This window comes from Pristis pectinata, chromosome 2 (genome assembly GCF_009764475.1).
Source record: "Pristis pectinata isolate sPriPec2 chromosome 2, sPriPec2.1.pri, whole genome shotgun sequence".
NCBI lineage: Eukaryota > Metazoa > Chordata > Chondrichthyes > Rhinopristiformes > Pristidae > Pristis > Pristis pectinata.
The window spans coordinates 88,103,448-88,124,504 of NC_067406.1; the positions used below are offsets into that span (position 1 = coordinate 88,103,448).

At 40.9% G+C, this 21,057-nt stretch overlaps 1 protein-coding gene across 1 annotated transcript in view; it reads right to left on the bottom strand.

Annotated features, from left to right (window-relative positions):
- Positions 1-403: 403 nt before the first annotated feature.
- Positions 404-21,057, bottom strand: part of cfap299 (cilia and flagella associated protein 299) — a 496,835-nt gene continuing 476,181 nt past the window's right edge. The window contains exons 5-6 of the mRNA XM_052040633.1: positions 14,518-14,647; positions 404-499 (exon numbers count right to left, since the gene is read on the bottom strand). Of these exons, the coding sequence (XP_051896593.1) occupies positions 404-499; positions 14,518-14,647 (226 nt within the window). The remainder of the gene's footprint in view (positions 500-14,517; positions 14,648-21,057) is intronic.

The window sequence follows — 21,057 nt, forward strand, 5'->3', positions numbered from 1 at the left end:
TGGAATGTGGGAGGAAACCGGAGCACCCGGAGGAAACCCACGCAGGCACGGGAGAACGTACAAACTCCTTACAGACAGCGACGGGAATCGAACCCTGATCGCTGGTGCTGTGTTAGCGTCGCGCTAACCGCTACGCTACCGTGCCACTCATGTCCTCATACTCCCTAGTTGTCACTAATCATTTTTATACAATATAGGTAAAAATAGCTATACCTTTCTCCAACAGTAGGCTAAACTGTTAAAGCAAAACATGAAATAAATAATTAAAATGAGGAAAACAGAAGATGGATGAAGTCCATGGAAGTTTATTTTTCCCCACAGTTTTTACAATTGGTTAAACATCCCCTTGAGTGAAAATAATTACAGGTACACAAGGGGTCATTCTTTCATTGTTCTAAGATGCTCAGGCTTTTCTTCTTGTGATGTGGTCATAGATGACTACTTGGACATAAAGTTCTGTTTCAATTAAATTTCGAGTGGTGTTATCCCCAGGAGATACCTGCCAAAAAAAAAATGAAATAGTGGTTAAAAATGCATGGTATGAGCTTTGACAATATTTTAAAGATTAACTTGTCTTTGATTTAAAAGTTCTTTTATCAAAGTGTTTGCTGATCGTTGTTTATAAGGACACAGGAAGAGATCAGCAGTTCTTTAAAGGAACCCATATTTGTGTGCAGATTTCAGAGAAAACTCAGCTTGCATTAGTCCTGTCTTTAAGCAGACAAACTGGAAATATTTACCGAATAGGTTCTGAACATATTGCAATAAAGCATTGGTCTTCCACAGAGACATCATCTTTCTTTTTCAATCTTTTTATTAGTTTTCAAATTAATACAGATTAATATATAACATCAATGTTTGTACATGTAATACAAAGAGATTAGGAGAACAATCATGGCATAGATAATCATAAAGAATAAAATATTAAATAAATCCGTAGATCCAACGATCTCTTAGTAAATGAATATAATATAAAAGAAAGGAAAGAAAAAGATTTATTATATAAATAAAAAAGAGAAAAAAAAACCCAAGCCAATAAGAAAAATTAGAAACAATATATCAAACCAAACTAAGCTAAACAGAAAAATTTCAAAAAGAAACAAACAAAAAAAAGACTGAACTAAAATTTCTCTGTAGAAACAGAGCAGTATTATGTCGTCAACTCCATTCCTCTAAGTTGGAAAGTTATTGAAAGGGAATCTACATCATGTGAAAATATTGAATAAATGGACTCCAAATATCTTCAAATTTAAGCAAAGGATCAACAGTACCACTCCTAATTTCTTCCAAGTTTAAACATGATATAGTTTGAGAGAACCATTGAAAAGTAGTAGGGGGTATTGGATCCTTCCATTTAAGCAAAATGGATCGTTTGGCCATTAATGTAACAAAGGCAATCATACGGTTAGCGGAAGCAGATAAATGGCCAGACTCTATCCTTAGTAATCCAAAAATTGCAGTGATAGGGTGAGGTTGTAAATCAATCTTCAATACATTTGAAATAATGTTAAAAATGTCTTTCCAATATTTTTCCAAAAGAGGACAGGACCAAAACATATGTGTCAAAGAAGCCACATTCGATTTACATCTGTCACATATAGGATTTATATGGTGATAAAGACGAGCTAGCTTATCTTTTGACATATGGGTCCTGTGAACTACCTTAACCTGTATCAAAGGGTGTCTGGCACACATTGAAGATGTATTAACTAAATGAAGAATTTTCTTCCAAGTCTCTGTAGGTAAAGATGTCTGGAGTTCACTTTCCCATTCATTCTTAATTTTGTCCAGTGATTCTGGACGTATTTTCATAATTAAATCATAGATTATTGCTATCAAGCCCTTCTGATAAGGATTAAGACCTAAAATTTTTTCCATAATTTCAGTTTTGTAAGGTGTTGGAAAAGAGGGTATAGTCGCTTTTAAAAAGTTTCTAATCTGCAAATATCGAAAAAAGTGTGATCTAGACAAATTGTATTTGTTAGACATTTGTTCAAAAGATGAAAAACAGTTATCAATGAATAAATCACAAAAACATATTATTCCCTTCCTTTTCCATATGGAAAAAGCTGAGTCAACTCTGGATGGATGAAAGAAAAAATTAGATTGAATGGGACTTGACAGGTTAAATTTATTCAATCCAAAAAATTTACGAAATTGAAACCATAATTCATATTGTATGTTTAACAATTGGGTTAATCATATGTTTACTTAATTTGGTAAGTGCAAAAGGGAGTGAAGCTCCTAAAATAGAAGCTAATGAAAATCCAAGTACTGATTGGTGCTCAAGGTGTACCCATTTGGGGCGTTGAATTCCATCAGAATCTTGTATCCAAAAAATTAAATATCTGATATTAATTGCCCAATAATATAACCTAAAGTTAGGCAGGGCCATACCACCATCCTTTTTTAGTTTTTGTAAATATTTCTTACTTAATCTTGGGTTTTTATTCTGCCAAATATATGAAAAAATCTTAGAATCAATAGTGTCAAAAAAAGATTTTGGTGTAGCGGTCGCTACTGCGATGCGAAAATAAAGACGTTAGCCTGTGAACTGTTGAACAAGACTGATTTATTTTCGCGCCTTCTGCGGGCTTTTTAAGGAGCGCGGTTCCTGCACCCCAAACTCGGAAATGATATACGTGCTACGTCATCAACTTTTCGCACGTGTGGGTTCTCCCCCGTCGCTCGGGGAAGATGAAGGCCCAACGCCATCTTGGGCCTCGCCTTTGTGACGACGCGCGCCCTGACCACCGAGCTGGTTTGCTTGCTCGGACCGTGAGTCGCTACACAACCCCCCCACCCCAGAACCGGCAATACGGTCCCCAAAGTGCACAGGCTGTGCCAGCCGTTGCTTGGGTGATCGGCCTCCGCGTCGCGGTGTTGGGACCTCGACCGGTTGTAGGTCCAAATGGGCCAGTTTGAGGCGGTCCGTCGTGAAGACCTTTTCCTTGCCCCCAATGTCCAAAATAAAGGTGGACCCATTATTTCTGACGACCTGGAACAGCCCCTCGTATGGTCGTTGCAACGGTGCCCGTGGTGTGCCCCTGTGAACAAAAATGAACTTACAATCTCAAAGTTCCTTGGGCACACATGATGGGGACTGACCATGTCGCGAAGTGGCAATCGGTGCCAGGCTGCCGAGCCTCTCGTGCAGCCTTCCCAGGACCGCCGCAGGTTGTTCCTCTGGCCCCCTAAGGACGGGTATGAACTCCCCTGGGACAAACAGGGGCGCACCGTACACAAGTTCAGCTGACGAACCATGGAGATCCTCTTTGGGGGTAGTGCGTATGCGGAGCAGGACCCTAGGCAGTTTGTTGACCCAATTAGGACCCGTGAGGTGGGCCATCAGGGCTGATTTCAGCTGGCGGTGGAAATGCTCTACCAACCCGTAGGCCGTGGTGGTGTGCAGCTGCGTTCCTAGCATGTTCACTAATGCAGACCATAGGCTGGAGGTAAATTGAGCACCTCTGTCCGAAGTGATGTGAGCTGGAACACCAAAACGTGAGACCCAAGTTGTGAGCAGCGCCCAGGCGCAGGAATCGGTCGTGATGTCTGAGAGGGGGGTTGCCTCTGGCCACCTTGTGAAGCGGCTCACGATGGTAAGGAGGTACTGTGCCCCTCTTGAAACAGGCAGGGGACCGACGAGGTCAACATGAATGTGGTTGAACCTTCTATGGGTAGGCTCGAACTGCTGCGGTGGGACCTTGGTGTGTCGATGTATTTTTGAAGTCTGGCAGTGGGGACAAGTCTTGGCCCACTCACTGACCTGCTTGCGCAGGCCATGCCAAACGAACCTGCTGGCGACTAGTCGGACAGTCGATCTGATGGACGGGTGTGCCAACCCGTGTACTGAGTCGAAGATGCGCTTCCGCCAGGCTGCAGGGACTATCGGGCAGGGCTGACCTGTTGCGACATCGCACAGGAGGGTTCGTTGATCTGGGCCGACTACGAAATCTTGGAGCTGCAGGCCTGAAACTGCGGTTCTGTAGCTGGGCAGCTCATCATTGGCTTGCTGTGTGTCAGCCAGGGCCGCGTAGACTACACCCAGGGAAAGGCTGTGGATGGTCGATCTGGAGAGCGCGTCAGCAACGACATTGTCCTTTCCGGAGACATGTTGGATATCTGTTGTGAACTTGGAAATGTAGGACAAATGTCGCTGCTGATGGGCCGACCAGGGGTCGGAGACCTTAGAAAAGGCGAAAGACAATAGCTTGTGATCAGTGAAAGGTCTGCCTTCTAAAAAGTACCGAAAATGTCTGATCGTCAGGTACAGCGCTAGTAGTTCTCAATCAAAGGCACTGTACTTAAGTTCGGGTGGTCTAAGGTGCCTGCTGAAAAATGCCAAGGGTTGCCAACGGCCTTCGATTAGTTGTTCTAGTACCCCTCTGACCACAATGCTGGACGCGTCCACCGTGAGGGCGGTTGGGACGTCTGTCCTGGGGTGTACCAGCATCGCACATCTGCTAGGCATTGCTTGGCCTTAACGAAGGCAGCCGTGGCCTCGTTGTTCCAGGCAATGTCTTTGCCCTTGCCAGCCATCAGCGAGAACAAAGGGCGCATGATACAGGCTGCTGCAGGGATGAACCGATGGTAAAAGTTGACCATGCCAACAAACTCCTGCAGGCCTTTGACTGTGTTGGGACAGGCAAAATGGCAGATAGTGTCTACCTTGGCGGGTAGAGGTGCTGCTCCCTCGCTAGTGATTCTGTGGCCGAGAAAATCGATAGAGTCGAAGCCGAATTGGCACTTGGCTGGGTTGATAGTGAGGCCGAAATCAAGAGGCGGGAGTACAGTTGGTGGAGGTGGGAAAGGTGTTCTTGGCCTTAAGAATGGTTACGGCTGGCGATCAGAATGTCATCTAAATAAATGAACACGAAGTCCAGGTCGCGGCCTACCGAGTCCATCAGCCACCGGAAGGTCTGCGCGGTGTTCTTAAGGCCGAACGGCATCCGAAGGAATTTGAAGAGGCTGAACGGAGTGATGGTCGCAGTTTTGGGGACGTCGTCAGGGTGGACCGGGATTTGGTGGTATCCTCGGACGAGGTCCACCTTGGAGAAGATGTGGGCCCTGTGTAGATTTGCCGCGAAGTTCTGGATATGAGGGATGGGGTAGCGGTCTGGGGTGGTGGTGTCGTTTAGCCTGCGGTAGTCGCCACAGGGCCTCCACCCACCGGTGGCTTTGGGGACCATATGCAGGGGGGAGGCCCAGGGGCTGTCTGACCTGCGAATGATCCCTAGCTCCTCCATGCGGCAGAACTCCTTCTTCGCTAGGCAGAGCTTGTCGGGAGGGAGTCATCGTGCTTGAGCATGATGTTGTGGCCCTATTGTGGTGATGTGGTGCCGCACCCTGTGTTTGGGCATCGAACTCGTGAACTGAGGTGCTAGGACCGATGGGAACTGGGCTAGGAGCCTGGTGAACTCATTGCCAGACAGGGAAACGGAGTCCAGGTGCGGGGCTGGTAGGCTGGCTTCTCTCAGAGAGTAAGTCTGGAAAGTTCTGGAGTGCACTAACCATTTCCCTCGTGGGCCGGGAGGAAATTGGCTCCCAGGATTGGCTGGGCGACGGCGGCAAGAGTAAAGTTCCAGGTAAAACAGCTGTCGTAGAATTGTAATTGGATCGTACGGGTACCGAATGTTCGAATCATTGTGCCGTTTGCGGCTTTGAGGGCGGGTCCCTGTTGCCTGCTGCGAGTGTCGCAGCCAGTCAGGGGCAAAACACTGACCTCTGCTCCCGTATCGACGAGGAAGCGACAGCCGGACTGCTTGTCTCAAACGAATAGGAGGCTGTGTTGGTGGCCAGACACCGTAGCCATCAGTGGCGGCTGGCCCTGGCGTTTCCCTGAAACTTGCAGGGTGGGCGGCATCGACGGGCCTCCGCGCCCCACCTCTGATGGTAGAAACACAGCTGGTCGTCAGTGTCGTCGTCTGTGTTTCTGGGGTGTGGTCGCTCGGATGCTGGGACTAGTTTAGGTAGGCGTTGGGCACGCAGTCTGGCGATTTGGCCGACGGACGAACTGCTCTCGCGTTGGCCTTCCACAGGATATCTGCCCGGGTGGCTACCTCATGTGGGTCGCTGAAGTCGGCGTCGGCCAGCAACTGGTGAATGTCGTCGGGCGGCTGCTCGAGGAAGGCCTGTTCGAATATCAGGCAGGGCTTGTGTCCCTCAGCCAAAGCCAGCATTTTGTTCATCAGGGCTGATGGAGATCTGTCCCCCAGGCTGTCGAGGTGAAGCAGGCAGGCGGTGTGCTCGTGACGGGAGAGGCCGAAGGTCTGAAGGAGAGGGCCTTGAAGGCCAGGTACTTACCTTCCCCCGGAGGAGATTGGATAAAGTCTCTGACCTGGGCAGCTGTTTCCTGGTCCAAAGAGCTGACCACGTGGTAGTACCGTGTGGAGTTAGAGGTGATCTGCCGCAGCTGAAACTGGGCTTCAGCCTGGTTGAACCAAACGCGGGGCCAAAGCGTCCAAAATGTGGGCAGCTTTAGTGCCACTGCGTTGGCTGCTGCATTGTCGTTCATTGTGGGGGTCCAAAATCCGTTTGGACCGTTGGGGTCACCAGTGTAGCGGTTAGCCTGTGAACTGTTGAACAAGACTGATTTATTTTCGCGCTCTCCATGGGCTTTATAAGGAGCGCGGTTCCCGCTCCCCCCCGAACTCGGAAATGACGTACGCGCTACATCAACTTTTCGCGCGCGTGGGCTCTCCCCTGTCGCTCGGGGAAGACAAAGGCCCAGTGCCATCTTGGGCCTTGCCTTTGCGATGACGCGTGCCCCGACCGCCGAGCCAGTACGCTTGCTCGGACGGTGAGTCGCTACATTGGCACGAAAGTTGGAATCGCTTGAAATAAATATAAAAATTTTGGTAAAATATTCATCTTAACCGCATTAATTTGGCCTACCATTGATAAAGACAGAGGGGACCATCTAGAAAATAATTGTTTAACATTGTCAATTAAAGGCAATAGATTAGCTTTAAATAAGTCCTTCTGCTTCTTGGTAATTTTAACACCTAAATAAATAAAATAGTCAGTTACCAATCTAAAAGGCAATTGCCTATAAATTGGGGTTTGCATTTTTAATGGAAAAAGTTTGCTCTTATTAAGATTTAATCTATAGCCAAAAGAAACACTAAACTGATCTAGTAGTGATAGTAGTGCGGGGATAGATTCCTCCGGATTAGAAATATAAAGTAACAGGTCATCTGCGTAATGAGATATCTTATGAATCTTCTGTCTGCAGTAATGCCACATATATTTGAAGACTCCCGGAATGCAATAGCCAAGGGTTCTCAAGCAATATCAAATAATAAAGGGTTTAACGGGCAACCTTGTCTAGCACCTCGAAAAAGCCTAAACAAAGGAGATCTTTGATTATTAGTAAGTATTGAAGCCATAGGTGTATAATAAATCATTTTAACCGCAGATATAAATTTAGGGCTAAAATTAAATTTTTGAAGTGTAATGAATAGATATTCCCATTCGACTCTGTCAAATGCCTTCAGCATCTAGTGAAACAACGCATTCTGGAATTTGGGATGAAGGGGTATATATAATATTCATTAATCTCCTAATATTAAAATGTAAATAACGATTCTGAATGAATCCCGTCTGGTCTTCAGAGATAATTTGTGGAAGAACCTTTTCCAATCTAAAGGCCAATATTTTGGAAAAAATTTTTGAATCTACATTTAATAAAGAAATAGGTCTATAAGATGCACAATCAGTGGGATCTTTATCCTTTTTAAGAATTGAAGAAACAGTTGCTTCATAGAAAGATTGTGGTAGTTTACCCACTGGTAGAGCATCTTTAAAAATTTTGGCGAACCAGGGAACAAGAATATCAGAAAAGGATTTTAAAAATTCAGCTGTATATCCGTCAGGGCCGGGTGCTTTACCTGAGTTCATTGGAAATATTACTTTCTTTATTTCTTCATCTGAAATGGGAGCATCTAATGTAGAACGTTCATTTAAAGATAATTGGGAAATCTTCAAATCTCTTAAAAATTCATACATTAATGTAGGGTCCTCAGGGGATTCTGATTGGTATAAAGAAGAATAAAATTCTTGAAAGGATTTGTTAATTTGAACCTGATCTATCGTGTAAGTACCACTTGGTTTACAAATTTTATTAATCTGACGTTTAGATAAAGTAGCTTTCAATTGGTTGGCCAATAATTTACCTGATTTGTCACCATGTATATAAAATTGACTTTTGTTTTTAAGTAGTAGATTTTCAATTGAAGATGTTAATAATAAATTATGTTGTAATTGGAGTTCAGTTCTCTTTTTAAAAAGCTCCAGATTAGGAGTATCAGAATATTTTTTATCTATTTCTTTAATCTTGTCAGCTAATATATGTATTTCGTTATTAGTTCGTTTTTTCAATGCAGTGGAATATGAAATAATTTGACCATGGATATATGCTTTAAAAGTATCCCATATTATCCCACTAGAGATTTCTTCAGTAAAATTAGTTAAAAAGAAAAATGAAATATGTTCTTTAATAAACTGGATGAAATCTAAGTCTTGTAATAGAGAAGGGTTAAATCGCCATCGTCTGACATTGGAGGATACATCTGGCAATTTAATTGATAAACTCAAAGGTGCATGATCAGAAATGGCAATTGTATCTTATTTACAGTCCATAGTAAGTGGAGCTAATCTAGCATCAATAAAAAAAATCAATCCTCGAGTAATTATGGCAGACAGGAGAAAAGAATGAAAATTCTTTATCACATGGGTGTAGAAATCTCCAAACATCTAAAATTCTAGATTCAACTAAGAAGGAATTAGTAAAGACAGCGGATTTGTTTGGAAGTGCAGGATTTGACACAGATCTATCCATCGAAGGGTTTAGACAGCAGTTAAATTCTCCACACATAATCACAGTGTATTCATTTAAATTAGGAATAAATGCAAACAGATGTTTAAAAAATTCAGGGTGATCTACATTGGGTGCATAAACATTAACCATAACAACTTTTTCATTATGAAGTAGACCAGTAATTAATTAAAATCTACCATTTGGGTCTGATATTGTCTCAGGATAGACGAATGAAATTGAGGAGTCTATAACAATAGAAACTCCTTTCACCTTTGCTTGTGAATTTGAATGGAACTGTTGACCCCTCCAAAATCTAAAAAAACGTTGATTATCTTTCTTCCTGATGTGAGTCTCCTGAACAAAAATAATCTGAGCATTTAATCTATGAAAAACTTTAAAAATCTTCTTGTGCTTAACTGGATTGTTTAAGCCATTAACATTCCATGAAATAAAATTAATAGTCTTATCCATTTTAACAGATTAAAAAACATATGGTATGTAAAGGGTTAATCTTGGTATATGCAAGTCTTACCAGCAGGAAGAAGTAAAAAAAATGTTCAAAGAGGAAACGGATATAACGACAATTTAGAAAAATTTGTAGTTCAGCCCAGAAGAAAAAAAACCTAAAAACAGCCCCACCCCCCTCCCCCAACAGCCTGAAAACTGGTCAATAGGCAGCCAGAAAGCTGCCCTCTAATTGAACTAACCCCAGTTCTATTGGTGGCAGTAGTTCAAATTGAAAAATATACAAACCACCCATGTTTTGTCTAAAGGTGAACAACATAATCCAAACAAAGATATCGAACTAACAACATAGTTGTGAGATTGAAACAGAGCCAAAGGGTGTTAACAGTCGACATTCAAAAAATACAGTTCAATAATTATTTCGAGAAGAAAGCAAACGATCAGTCATTTTGTTAAATTCTTATTTATTATTAAAACAAAACATTAAAAATGTTAAAAGGAGGAAAAAGAAAGGTTTAAATCTAAAAGTTAATTGGATAATAAAGCTAGCTAGTAAATCAAAGGAAAAACACTGTGTCTCTTCCGCATTTCTTAGCTTCTAAAATTAAAAGCTAGTTCAAAAGAAATTCCTCGGCCTCTTGGACGGATTTGAACCATTTGTGAGATTTATCAGGTAGTGTAATTCTCAACCTTGCTGGGAATAATAATGCAGGATGATAATTGCTTTGATAGAGACGAGCCATAATTGGTTTGTAGGTCAGCCTTTCTTTCATAACTTCTGGGGTGTAATCTTCAACTATTCGAAACTTCCATTGTTTAAATGGAATCATTCCACGTCCACGAACGGTACGAATCAAGAGTTCCTTGACGTTGACGTAATGGAATCTCAGTATTACTGGCCGAGGTTTTTGATCCGGAGCAGGTTTAGATCTTAATGCTCTGTGAGCCCTATCCAGAATGGGCTGAACAGGGAACATTTCGGAACCAAACTCATCGACCAAAAGTTTAGAAAAGAATTCCGTAGGGTTACCAGTCTCGGTGTTCTCTGGAAATTGATGATTCTTAAATTTTTCCTCCTGCTGCGTCCTTCCAGGTCGATGATCTTCTGTTGTTGCTTTTCCAGGTTTTGCTTGGTCGTAATTAAGGCTTTTTCAAGTGAATGGAGTTTGGCATCTCTCTCTTTACCAGCTTGGTCGAGTTCAGCAATTAGTTGCACTTGTTTGGCATTTTCCTGGATAAGAGTATTTTGTTTGTCTTCAAAGTCCTTTAAAATGGACTTCAATTCGGCAAAGCTCCGGTCAAACTTTCTATCCAGATTAAAAATAGCTTCCAAAGTAGGTTGGTCTCCAATACCTTTACCATTAGCTGATGCTTTAGATCTGGTGCTCATTTTAACAGTTAAAGATCAAGATTAAACTTGTGCCAGTATTGTAAAAGACTTATTAAAGGGTGGTAGATAGTAGATTGAAAAGTGCCTGAACCAAAGCCAAGTTATGATTTAGTCCATCGAGCGCCACCAACAGACTCCCAGATGACAGAGATATCATCTTGTGCTCCCAGTAACTGAAGTTCTACCTTCAGTCATCTTTCTAGAACTTTCAAAACCAAATGTTATCCTTGACTCAATGATCCCTTCCCCATCACTGTATGTCTTTCCCAAAGTCATTGCCCTACTGAACAGAATACTACCTCGTGGAAACAGACCAGAGGAAGTCAGAATTACATGAAAGTCAAAGTACTGCCCAAGCTGGAGGTCTTAAAATAAAACAGAAAATGCTGGAAATACACAGCAGGTCAGGTTGCATCTGTGGTAAGAGAAACAGATCCAGCGTTTCAGGTTGAAGACCCTTCATCTGAACTGAGGGGAGAAAGAAAGCTTGTTAATCTGCAGGGAAGGTAGTGAGGGGGGTTGTCTCTGATAGGGTAAAACCAGGATGACCTGGGAATAATGTAAACAAAGTTGGCTGGTCCATGAGTGAATGGGAGCAGTGAGGGAGTGAGAACATAGACAGAAGGATGTAGGAGTTGTGAAATTTTCTCTCCCTTCATCCGAAGGGAGAGAAAAGAAAGTCATTAAGCTGCAGGGAGGGTGAATGCATCTGATAGGATTAAACCAGGATGGGGATAAGATGCAAACAAGGTTATCTGGTCAATGAGTGAATGGAAGCAGTTAGAGAGTGAAAACATAGACAGAAGAACATAGACAAAATAATGTAGGAGTTGTGAAATGTAGAGCAGGAAGACAATCTCAACAGGTCAGGCTGGGAATGTCCCATGCTCCCAGAGGAAAAGAAGAGGGAAGTAGGTAAAAAGGAAGCAAGTAAACTGAGCCAATCTCATAGATGGATGTCTGATACAGAGAGAGAAATCAAGCTACCAAAAGTGGTAGAATTCAATATTGAGTCCAGAAAGCTGCAATGTGCCAGGGCAGAAGATGAAGTGCTGTTTCTCATGCTTGCGTTGGGCCTCGATGTAATAGCATAGGAGTCCTTTCACTTCTTCACTTTGCACCATCCAGGTATCTAAACAGTCTTTCCAGGTGAAACAGTAATTCATTTGCACTTCTTCTGATCTAGTGTACTGCATTTGGTGTTCACAATGTAGCATCTGCCACATTGGAGAAATCAAACACAGATTGGATGACCGCTTTGCAGAACACCTTTATTCAGACCAAAAGGGTGACCCTGAGCTTCCCATTGCCTGCCATTTTAATTCTCCATCCCACTCCCACTCTGACCTATTGGTCTGTGGCCTTCCGCACTGTTACAATGAAGCCCAATGCAAGCTCAAGGCACTCCTCATCTTCTTTCAGGACATGTTGCAGCTTTCTGGACTCTAAGGTGAATTCTCTAACTTCAGGGTACTTGATTTCTCTGTCTGTATCAGTCATCCATCTGTGATACTGGCGGAGCTTTTTTTTCCTGCTTTTTTTTTCTTTTTTTTCCTCCTGACCTGCTGGCCATGTCTTCCTGCTCTGCATTTCACAACTCCTACATCCTTCTGTCTATGTTCTCACTCCCTCACTGCTCCCATTCACTCATTGACCAGACAACTTTGTTTACATTATTCCCAGGTCATCCTGGTTTTACCCTATCAGAGACAACCCCCTTCACCACCTTCCCTGCAGCTTAACAAGCTTCCTTTCTCTCCTCAGTTCTGATGAAGGGTCTTCAACCTGAAACATTATCTGTTTCTCCTCCCACAGGTGTGGCTGACCTGCTGCATATTTTCAGTATTTTCTTAAGAATCATTTGACAGTTTTGAAGAGAAGTTCTCACAGTCAGTGTATCAAGTGAACTTAATTTGATGTACCATGCAGATCACTGTTCTCCCAAGTTTCAGAGAATCTAACTTAACTGACTAAAAGCAACACAGTTAATACTAGCAACTGAATAGAATTCAAGAAATAACATTTCTCTTGCAGGATTATATTTTTGCTTTGTTTCTTCTATATCAACATACATTGATTACCCTTTGAAGGTAACATTTCTGGTCACCAGTGCCAGCAGTGAATCTCATCCATCTGCAGAATCCAATTTTTTTTTAAAAACATTTTTATTTTGTAAATAAATACCACTGTAAATATGTGGACATATCATTGATGGTTAAGTAATTTTCCCTTTCATTACTGACCAAAGAGAAGGTGAAAGGCTTGATGGGCAAAATAGGCACCTTCTCTATTGTATCTTATGCTACAATGAAGCAAAAACCTATCAACACCTCTCAAATTCACTGTGATTCTATTTTATTCCTGATGATAGACGTTAAAATGTCTTCCGTTGGTGTATATGGCTGGTGCCACCACACCCAGACTGAAAGTGTATAGCACCAGAATTACCCATGGATATTTATGCCAACAGTGTCTCTGTCAGGTACTTTTTGAATTTAGTTGTCACTGAAAGATCATATCCTTCTCCTTTCAAGGGCTTGAGGATCCTAATTCAAGGGAGCTTAGGTAGTAATAAAATTGTAACTACAGCATAGGACTGGTGTAAGTTTATCACCCCACCCTCAACTCCACTTGGTTGTTAACAATGTTTAGTCACAATTTGCTGTTACAAGCTGGACAGATAATAACAGCCTACCACATATGTGGCAGGTTTTTTTGGAGTTCAGCTGCATCAAATTGTGAATCATGCAATTCATGGGAGAGGCCATATTTATAAATTATTTTTAGTGGTGTAAATCCTGCCAGAACTTAACTGGAGTATTTTTTTAGTCTTTGTGCAAATCTGAATATTGCTGGTTACAGCTGAAAATAGCTCAGCAAGTGAGTATTCTTCATACGTATATGCAGTAAACCATGACTTCTGCCAAGTGGTATGGGCCATCACATAATGCAGTCAAAAACATATGGTTTCAGAATGATGATTATTGTAGTAAATGGAAGAAAAAAATACATTGTCATGGTGAGATTTTTCTGAGGTTAGAGCTGTGGTACAATGAAGGAATGCACTTTGCTTTGGGTAATAAATTAATTAAAAAAGGTTGTGTTAAGAATTTTGTTACACATGGTAACCAGAACAATTCTCTCCCATGACTGAGGCAGTGTACTGAGTACTATTTTGTTTCTCGCTGCACTGTATTTGATTGTCATGCTGACAATGTTCCCTCCCCCGAAAAAATAGTGGTTCTCATTCTCTATCATTGACATTTTTCATCTTGAGAATTACAAGAAATATATTTTTAAATATTATAAAATAATTGTAAACAAAATTTAAACATGCCTCTTGTTAACCCAAGATCTATGAAACTAGATCATTTTTAAACTTCAAAATATTTTGTTAAATAACCTTCATTTTGGAGGAGACTATTACCCTGTTTATTGTCATTCTTTATCTTGTCACCTTGTTTGCAGCACGTGTGGACATCACCCTTTACAGTTAGAGCTGTGATATTAATACATGTTTATGTTGCTAAACCATTATGCTGTCATTAATTGATGAAACTAAAAGTGTAATGAAGCATCATGTCAACTCCTGAGAGTTCCCTATTTCTTGGAGCTGCCCTTGCCTCAATTTGAACAGAAAGCAAAAATAAACTCCTCATCCTTGAATTCTGAAATAAAAAGAAACAAGTCAGAATCTGAAATCTTAACTTGTCTGTTTCTTTCTTTGATGTAGACTGACGATGTGAGTGTTTCAAGTGTTTTATGGTATTTTCAACCTCAGAATAGAAAGAAGGTCAAGGCAGGTGGGGGAGATCAGAAAGGAACAACAAAACAGACCTACCTTTGGATCCACATTTATTACTTTTCGATCTCTTTTGTTTTTGAAAAGGAGTCCAGAAGCATTGTCTGTGATTACCTGATAATATGGGCTGGAATTGGATGTGGAGTTTTGGGTGTCCCAGTTGTAGAAGCTGCCATAAAATAAATAAAAATGATTGTGTTGAGCTATAATAGTTCATTCAAACACATTTTTCTAACTATGTGAAATTTGGAGAGCATACAGACTTCCTACTCAAGACTTTATTTAAACACAGTTGCTCTCCTCAATGCAGTCCAAGAGACTCCCTGAAGAGAAAATTTGAAAAAAAAACTGCAGATGCTGGAAATCTGAAATTAGAATGCTAGAAACGCTCAATATGTCAGGCATCATCTGTGGATAAAGAAACCAAGTTTACATTTAAGGTTAGAGAACTTTTGTCGGGGTTTATATGTTCTTATTTCAGACTCCCTGAAGTGATGAGCTCTGTATTTAACCACACCGTGTGATGGAAGAGAGAGAGAGTTACAGGCCATGGCAAACCACACATTTCTTTGTCACAGCTATTTCAAGTATAAAATTAAAAGACCTAAGAATTCTCCTGTTCTGAGGATCAATTATACTCTTGCCTGAGGAAAGTGATCTACACTTGTAGATGTTGACTTTTCAATTTTATTTTGTGTTGTTCTACTCCAGAGCAGGCACAGACATGAAAAAAAAGATTGTTAGGAAAGCCTTGGTTCCTGGGCATTTGTGAAAATAACATCAATTTCCATCAAAACCCTTTGTGCCATTGGATTTATAAGAACTTTCAGTGTCACTGTACCGAACAGACAGAAAAAAAATGAAAATAGTAAAGAACAAGGGAATGGTGGGACAATTCATTAATATCTCAGTTACTTTACAATGAAGAGTGGGGTAGCAGTTTTTTCATATGTTATGCAATGAGCTAGAATGCTTTTAGTTTGGTTATTCATAACTATACATAGGAATGTTGACTCCCGCCAGCAATATGACTCCCAGCATGCTTTCAGTTTGAAGTTATTGATGGGTAAGTTGTCATGGCAGGTTAGCAGTATTCATCGCGACTTTAAAATTTGACTTTTCAGTTGATACTTCAGTCAATATCCACCATTCTTTCTCTCAAGCCTAATTAACAATTTCAAAAAGGCTGAAAATTCTCTATCTTTAGCTGTATGGAGAGAAACTCAGTTGCACTTAAAGTCTTAGTCATTGCGTAGTGACATTGAACAGCTGCAACAGCGATAATGTGGCAGTGAACTTGGATTAAGGCAGACAGGTTCTTTAATCCAAGTTCACTGTCGGTGCCTGTGTGACGTTTGCTGCTTTTAACATGTTTATGTTTTGGTGTGAGACAATGCCTCGGGTATGTGATGAAAAATCTCGCACCTAGGATTTGTGCTATGTTGACAGCTCTGAGCTCTAGGAATAAATCACTTGTCAGGCTCTTCAGCCAAACAATGTTTGGTGGTTTAAAAATGAGGGGCCAAAGCTACCTTAAAAAGAAATTAATACTGCACTGGATCCAATTAGATGTGTCTGCATCTTATTAAAATCAGGCCTCAAAATAACTCGAGGAGTATCTCTTCCATTCTGTACTTCACCAAGAACTTAAACTTAGTGCATATTTTTATGAATGCTTATAGTTTGGGCTTTGGCCATAACAAAGTTTTTGTGCCAATTGAGTAATGCACCCCCACCAGTTTTATAAAGATTTGGTTTTTATTGCCTAGAGGAAATGTTGGATGAATTTAAAAGTTTTTGGAACTAGTTATTTTGTTATGCTCAAAGTCCAGCTGAGTTCACAATCACATCTGGTGATGCAATATAATGGGTGAGATGACACTGTTGTTCCCTCATATAAGGTTGTTGCTCTTTGCAGTTGATGCAATTTATCAAAGGTAACCTTCTGGATATGAATTGTTGTTCCATCTTGTTACACAAAAATTTGCCTGTGACCTTATATATGATATATATACTATATATGAAATAGTTTAAGAGCCTGGAAAATTGTTGGAATTTGTTTTACAAAACTGCCCATGGCACTGTTAGATTAACTGCAAAACCCAAATGGTTCACTACTCTACTTTTCGTGATTTTTATTAATGACCTGGATGAGGGAGTAGAAGGGTGGGTTGGCAAGCTTACAGATGACACAAAGGTTGGTGGTGTTGTGGATAGTGTGGAGGACTGCCGAAGATTGCAGAGGGACATTGACAGGATGCAGAGCTGGGCTGAGAAGTGGCAGATGGAGTTCAATTCGGAGAAGTGTGAGGTGGTACACTTTGGAAGGACAAACTCCAAGGCGGAGTACAAAGTTAATGGCAGGATTCTGGGTAGTGTGGAGGAGCAGAGGGGTCTGGGGGTTCAGATCCACAGATCCCTGAAAGTTGCCTCACAGGTGGAGAGGGTAGTTAAGAAAGTTTATGGGATTTTAGCATTCATAAGTCGTGGGATCGAGTTTAAGAGCCGCAAGGTAATGATGCAGCTCTACAAAACTCTAGTTAGACTACACTTAGAGTACTGTGTCCAGTTCTGGTCGCCTCATTATAGGAAGGATGTGGAAGCGTTGGAAAGGGTGCAGAGGAGATTTACCAGGATGTTGTCTGGTTTAGAGAGTATGCATTATGAGGAGAGACTAAGGGAGCTAGAGCTTTACTCTTTGGAAAGAAGGAGGATGAGAGGAGACATGATAGTGGTATACAAAATATTAAGAGGAATAGATAGAGTAGACAGCCAGCGCCTCTTTCCCAGGGCACCAATGCTCAATACAAGAGGGCATGGCTTTAAATTAATGGGTGGGAAGTTCAAGGGAGATATCAGAGGGAGGTTTTTTACCCAGAAAGTGGTTGGGGCATGGAATGCGCTACCTGGGGGGGTGGTGGAGGCAGGTACATTGGTCAAATTCAAGAGATTGCTAGATAAGCATATGGAGGAATTTAAAATAGAGGGATATGTGGGGGGAAGGGGTTAGATAGTTTTTAGGTGAGGTTTAAAGGTCGGCACAACATTGTGGGCCGAAGGGCCTGTGTTGTGCTGTACTTTCTATGATTCCATGATTCTATGACTAATGTGCTTTAGCGAAGAAAATCTTCTATCCTTATGCACCCTGACTTACGCATAGCTAACTCTGATCCCACATCAAGATTATGAACACACAATAATTCCAGAAGTGATGGGCATCTGTACATTAAAAAATACTGCAAATATAACGTGACCTGCTGTGGGTCAAGTAAGGGACTCACTGGTGATGGGTAGCAGTTACAGTTCTGCTAACGATATCTATACTATGTGAATGACTAAAGAAAATAATAGGATCCATATGAGAATTTTATCTTGCTTTGATGTGTTGAATCAGTTTTACAGACAAAAGGAGCTATTCTAGAAGCAGATGAGGCATTTTATAAAGATAATGAATGTGGAATAAACTGTTTCCACTAACTAGTAAGAGAAGCAGAGGGCATGGATTTAAGGTAATGTGCTGTATGATCCTTTTTTTTAATCACAATGCTCTGAATTTGCAGTGAGAATAACAATGAGGTTATTAGAACTTGCCTTTAAAATAGAGGAAATATGACAGCAATTTATGGAAAGCATAGAAACAGTTAAATGTAGAAGTTCAGAAATTGCTGTTGCATTGATCTGACTTCTCCACCGGTGATCTTTTGCAGTCCTTACTATTGAAATAACCACAAAAGCATTAACTTTCTAAACCTAGTCAATAGTAAAAGGATATGTGGGGAAATTTAAATTTGCCAGCTTTTGAAGGGGTCCACAAATACACCCTTAACGTGGGCAAATGTACAAGTGTAGCCATGTACCTTCCAAACTTTAATTTTCATTCTGTAGAGTATTTAAATGTAATTTAAATTTTGTATCTGTGATTGAGAACACTTCAGACTGATTTGTTGAAGACCCCCATTGACTGACAACATGAGCTCCCTGTAGAGGGCGCATGATGGAATGGATAGTTTGTCAGAGGAATTTCCACCTGTGAGAAGCTGCCAGTCAAGTGAATGAAAAATGCTGGCAGCTGAGAGGAAAATTAAAGGTGTTACACTGTTACATTTCACTAAAGACAAACAGTGAAATAGGAACAGAATATCTCGGCAATATGCATCAAAATAAGTAGCATTCTAAAGTGAAACATATATAATCATTTGAATTTGACGTTCTATCACCACAGCTTTAGTTAATCATTATATCTGAAATGCTTCCCTTTCAGATGCTGAATGATCTGGCGTGAATTTCCAGCATTTTGTTTTCAAATTTCCATTTTTACCTTCTATTTTAACAACTAGTAAAAGTGATTATGAAAATGATTTGTTTTGGAAACAAAGTGGGAAAACTAAAGATTCCTGCTGAATTGTGGCAGCTCCCTGACAATGAGAAGAATGTCGTGCACTAAAAGCTTTATAATTGCAGGGTGTTTTCTGTTCGGATCACAATTTTGCATCTGAATTTCATGCCTGGATCAGAAATTGTGTACAGTGGGATTGTGTAGGAAGTAGTCTGCTCTTGGATGAGATGTGCAAGTATCTTGAGAGCACTTCTTTCTTTATAATTCCCATTGCTCCAATGTGTGAAATGCTAACATCCTTACTTTTTAGAGTGGCTCTCATGTCAAGATTCTCCCCTGTATTTTTGAAGATATTGGGCAGGATTCTCCACTGTGGTGCTTGGGGACAGAAACCATTATCTTAACAGAGTGCATAGATAATAGGCCCACCCAATTTCCTGTTTAATCATTCAACTAACCAGAAAATGGTGTGACCTCCACATAGGCATACAGTCCTTCCTGCCATTTTTCTTCTGTGCTCTGCCCAAGCACTGTTTTACATCTGAGTGTTAGGAGGAAAATTACTCAGTGCTCAGCACTTGAAGCAAAAAAAACAAACTGCTGGGGGAACTCAGTGGATCGAGTAGTATCTGTGAAGGGAGAGGAATTGTAGACATTTTGGGTCAAGACATTTCGGGTCAAGAGCAAATTCTCAGTTTTCACAGCATGAATCTAATTTGTGTTCGTTAATTTGCAGTATGCTGACATCACTGGACTGTAATCAAGGAAACTACTGTTAGTTTTTCATTTCCTAGGCCATTAGTATTTAAATGGACTATGTTTGAGATCAACAAGCTCAGCCTAAAATCCAGGAAATCTACTCCATCAGTTCCACAATCTCCTTCAGAAGTATTGCTCAATTATTTCAGCTTTGAATAATTTAATTTCTTTTCACAGAAGATGTGGAATTTGAAAAACACAATCTAGAAACTCTCAGCAATTATAGCGGACCTGTTTACAACTCAGAATGGAAGCTGGATGGACAGAGAGCTGAGCTGAGTGTCATGTTGGTCTGTTAGGCTCAAGGGACTTAATTACCTGATTTCTTTGACTAATTGGAGGAAAGGTGTTTGTGCAATCAGCTTGTGTAGGAAGTGGTTAGTACAATGGAATTCTGTGTTTGAATGAGGTGTGCAGTTCTCTTGAGAACATTTCTTCAGTATAACTGCCACTGAGACAAGAACATGATATTCTGATGTTCTTACTTTTCAGAGTGTTTCTCATAGCTAACTGAACAATGAAACATCTTTGTCAAGCTTGTCCCTGGTATTTCTGACTCTCCGTGATGTTGCCTGACCTACTGTTTCAGCATTTTCTGTTTTTACTTCAGATTTCCAACGTATGCAATATGTTGCTTTTTGTCACTGCTTACAACAGGGCTGAAATTGCTTTCACACTTGCTTTCAGAAAAATTGCTTTCACTCTTGCATTCAAAAAATCTACATGGGCTGCTGGGCTTTAAAACCAGTGAAACTGACATTTCAGTCATTTGGTTGGCATTTGCAGATGGCCATGAGTCAATCTGGGCAGGGGAATTGGATGCTGTGAAGGAGGATTCATTGCTTTGGGAATAAGTGTGCAGCAGCATTTTCTGTTTTGGTCTGTAAACTCCAGGGTGCAATGAGCCGATGTGTAAGCTTTTGTTTATAAAGAAAAACTCCTGTGGACCAAATGATTACTGTAACTAAGAATGGATGATCTGTGCAAATATGGACAGGCATTGTGTGTTAGGCATTGCAAATCTTTAGCAACCAAAGTAGAGGATCTTCAGAATGTTTTGTTGAAAACAGCCCGTGGCTTTGATGTCTGTCACATATGTAGAACATTGCAAGAAACATTGGGCTACAATAACGCAATAACATGTGTTTGCCATCGGCAGCTGTTTGCATCAAAGGTCGATTATTGACAAATTTTGAAACCATTAACACCACAGTTTGGCAAAGTTGTAATGTGGTTTAAGGAGTTTGGAGATTGAAACTGTTAAGCTCCTGACATCATATTCCACATGTTGTCTCCAGGTGTTACATTCTCTTTGAATAGCGATGGGGTCTAGTTCACATACTGGCGTGTGGTTTATTTTAACTCTCCCCCCACTCTGGAGTACTGATTTCTCTGAAGATTTGATTTTTAATTTAAGTTTTGGAACATTGTAATTAAAAAATGATGGTGAAAGTTATCAGCATTAGTTACCAGAGGAGCAATTT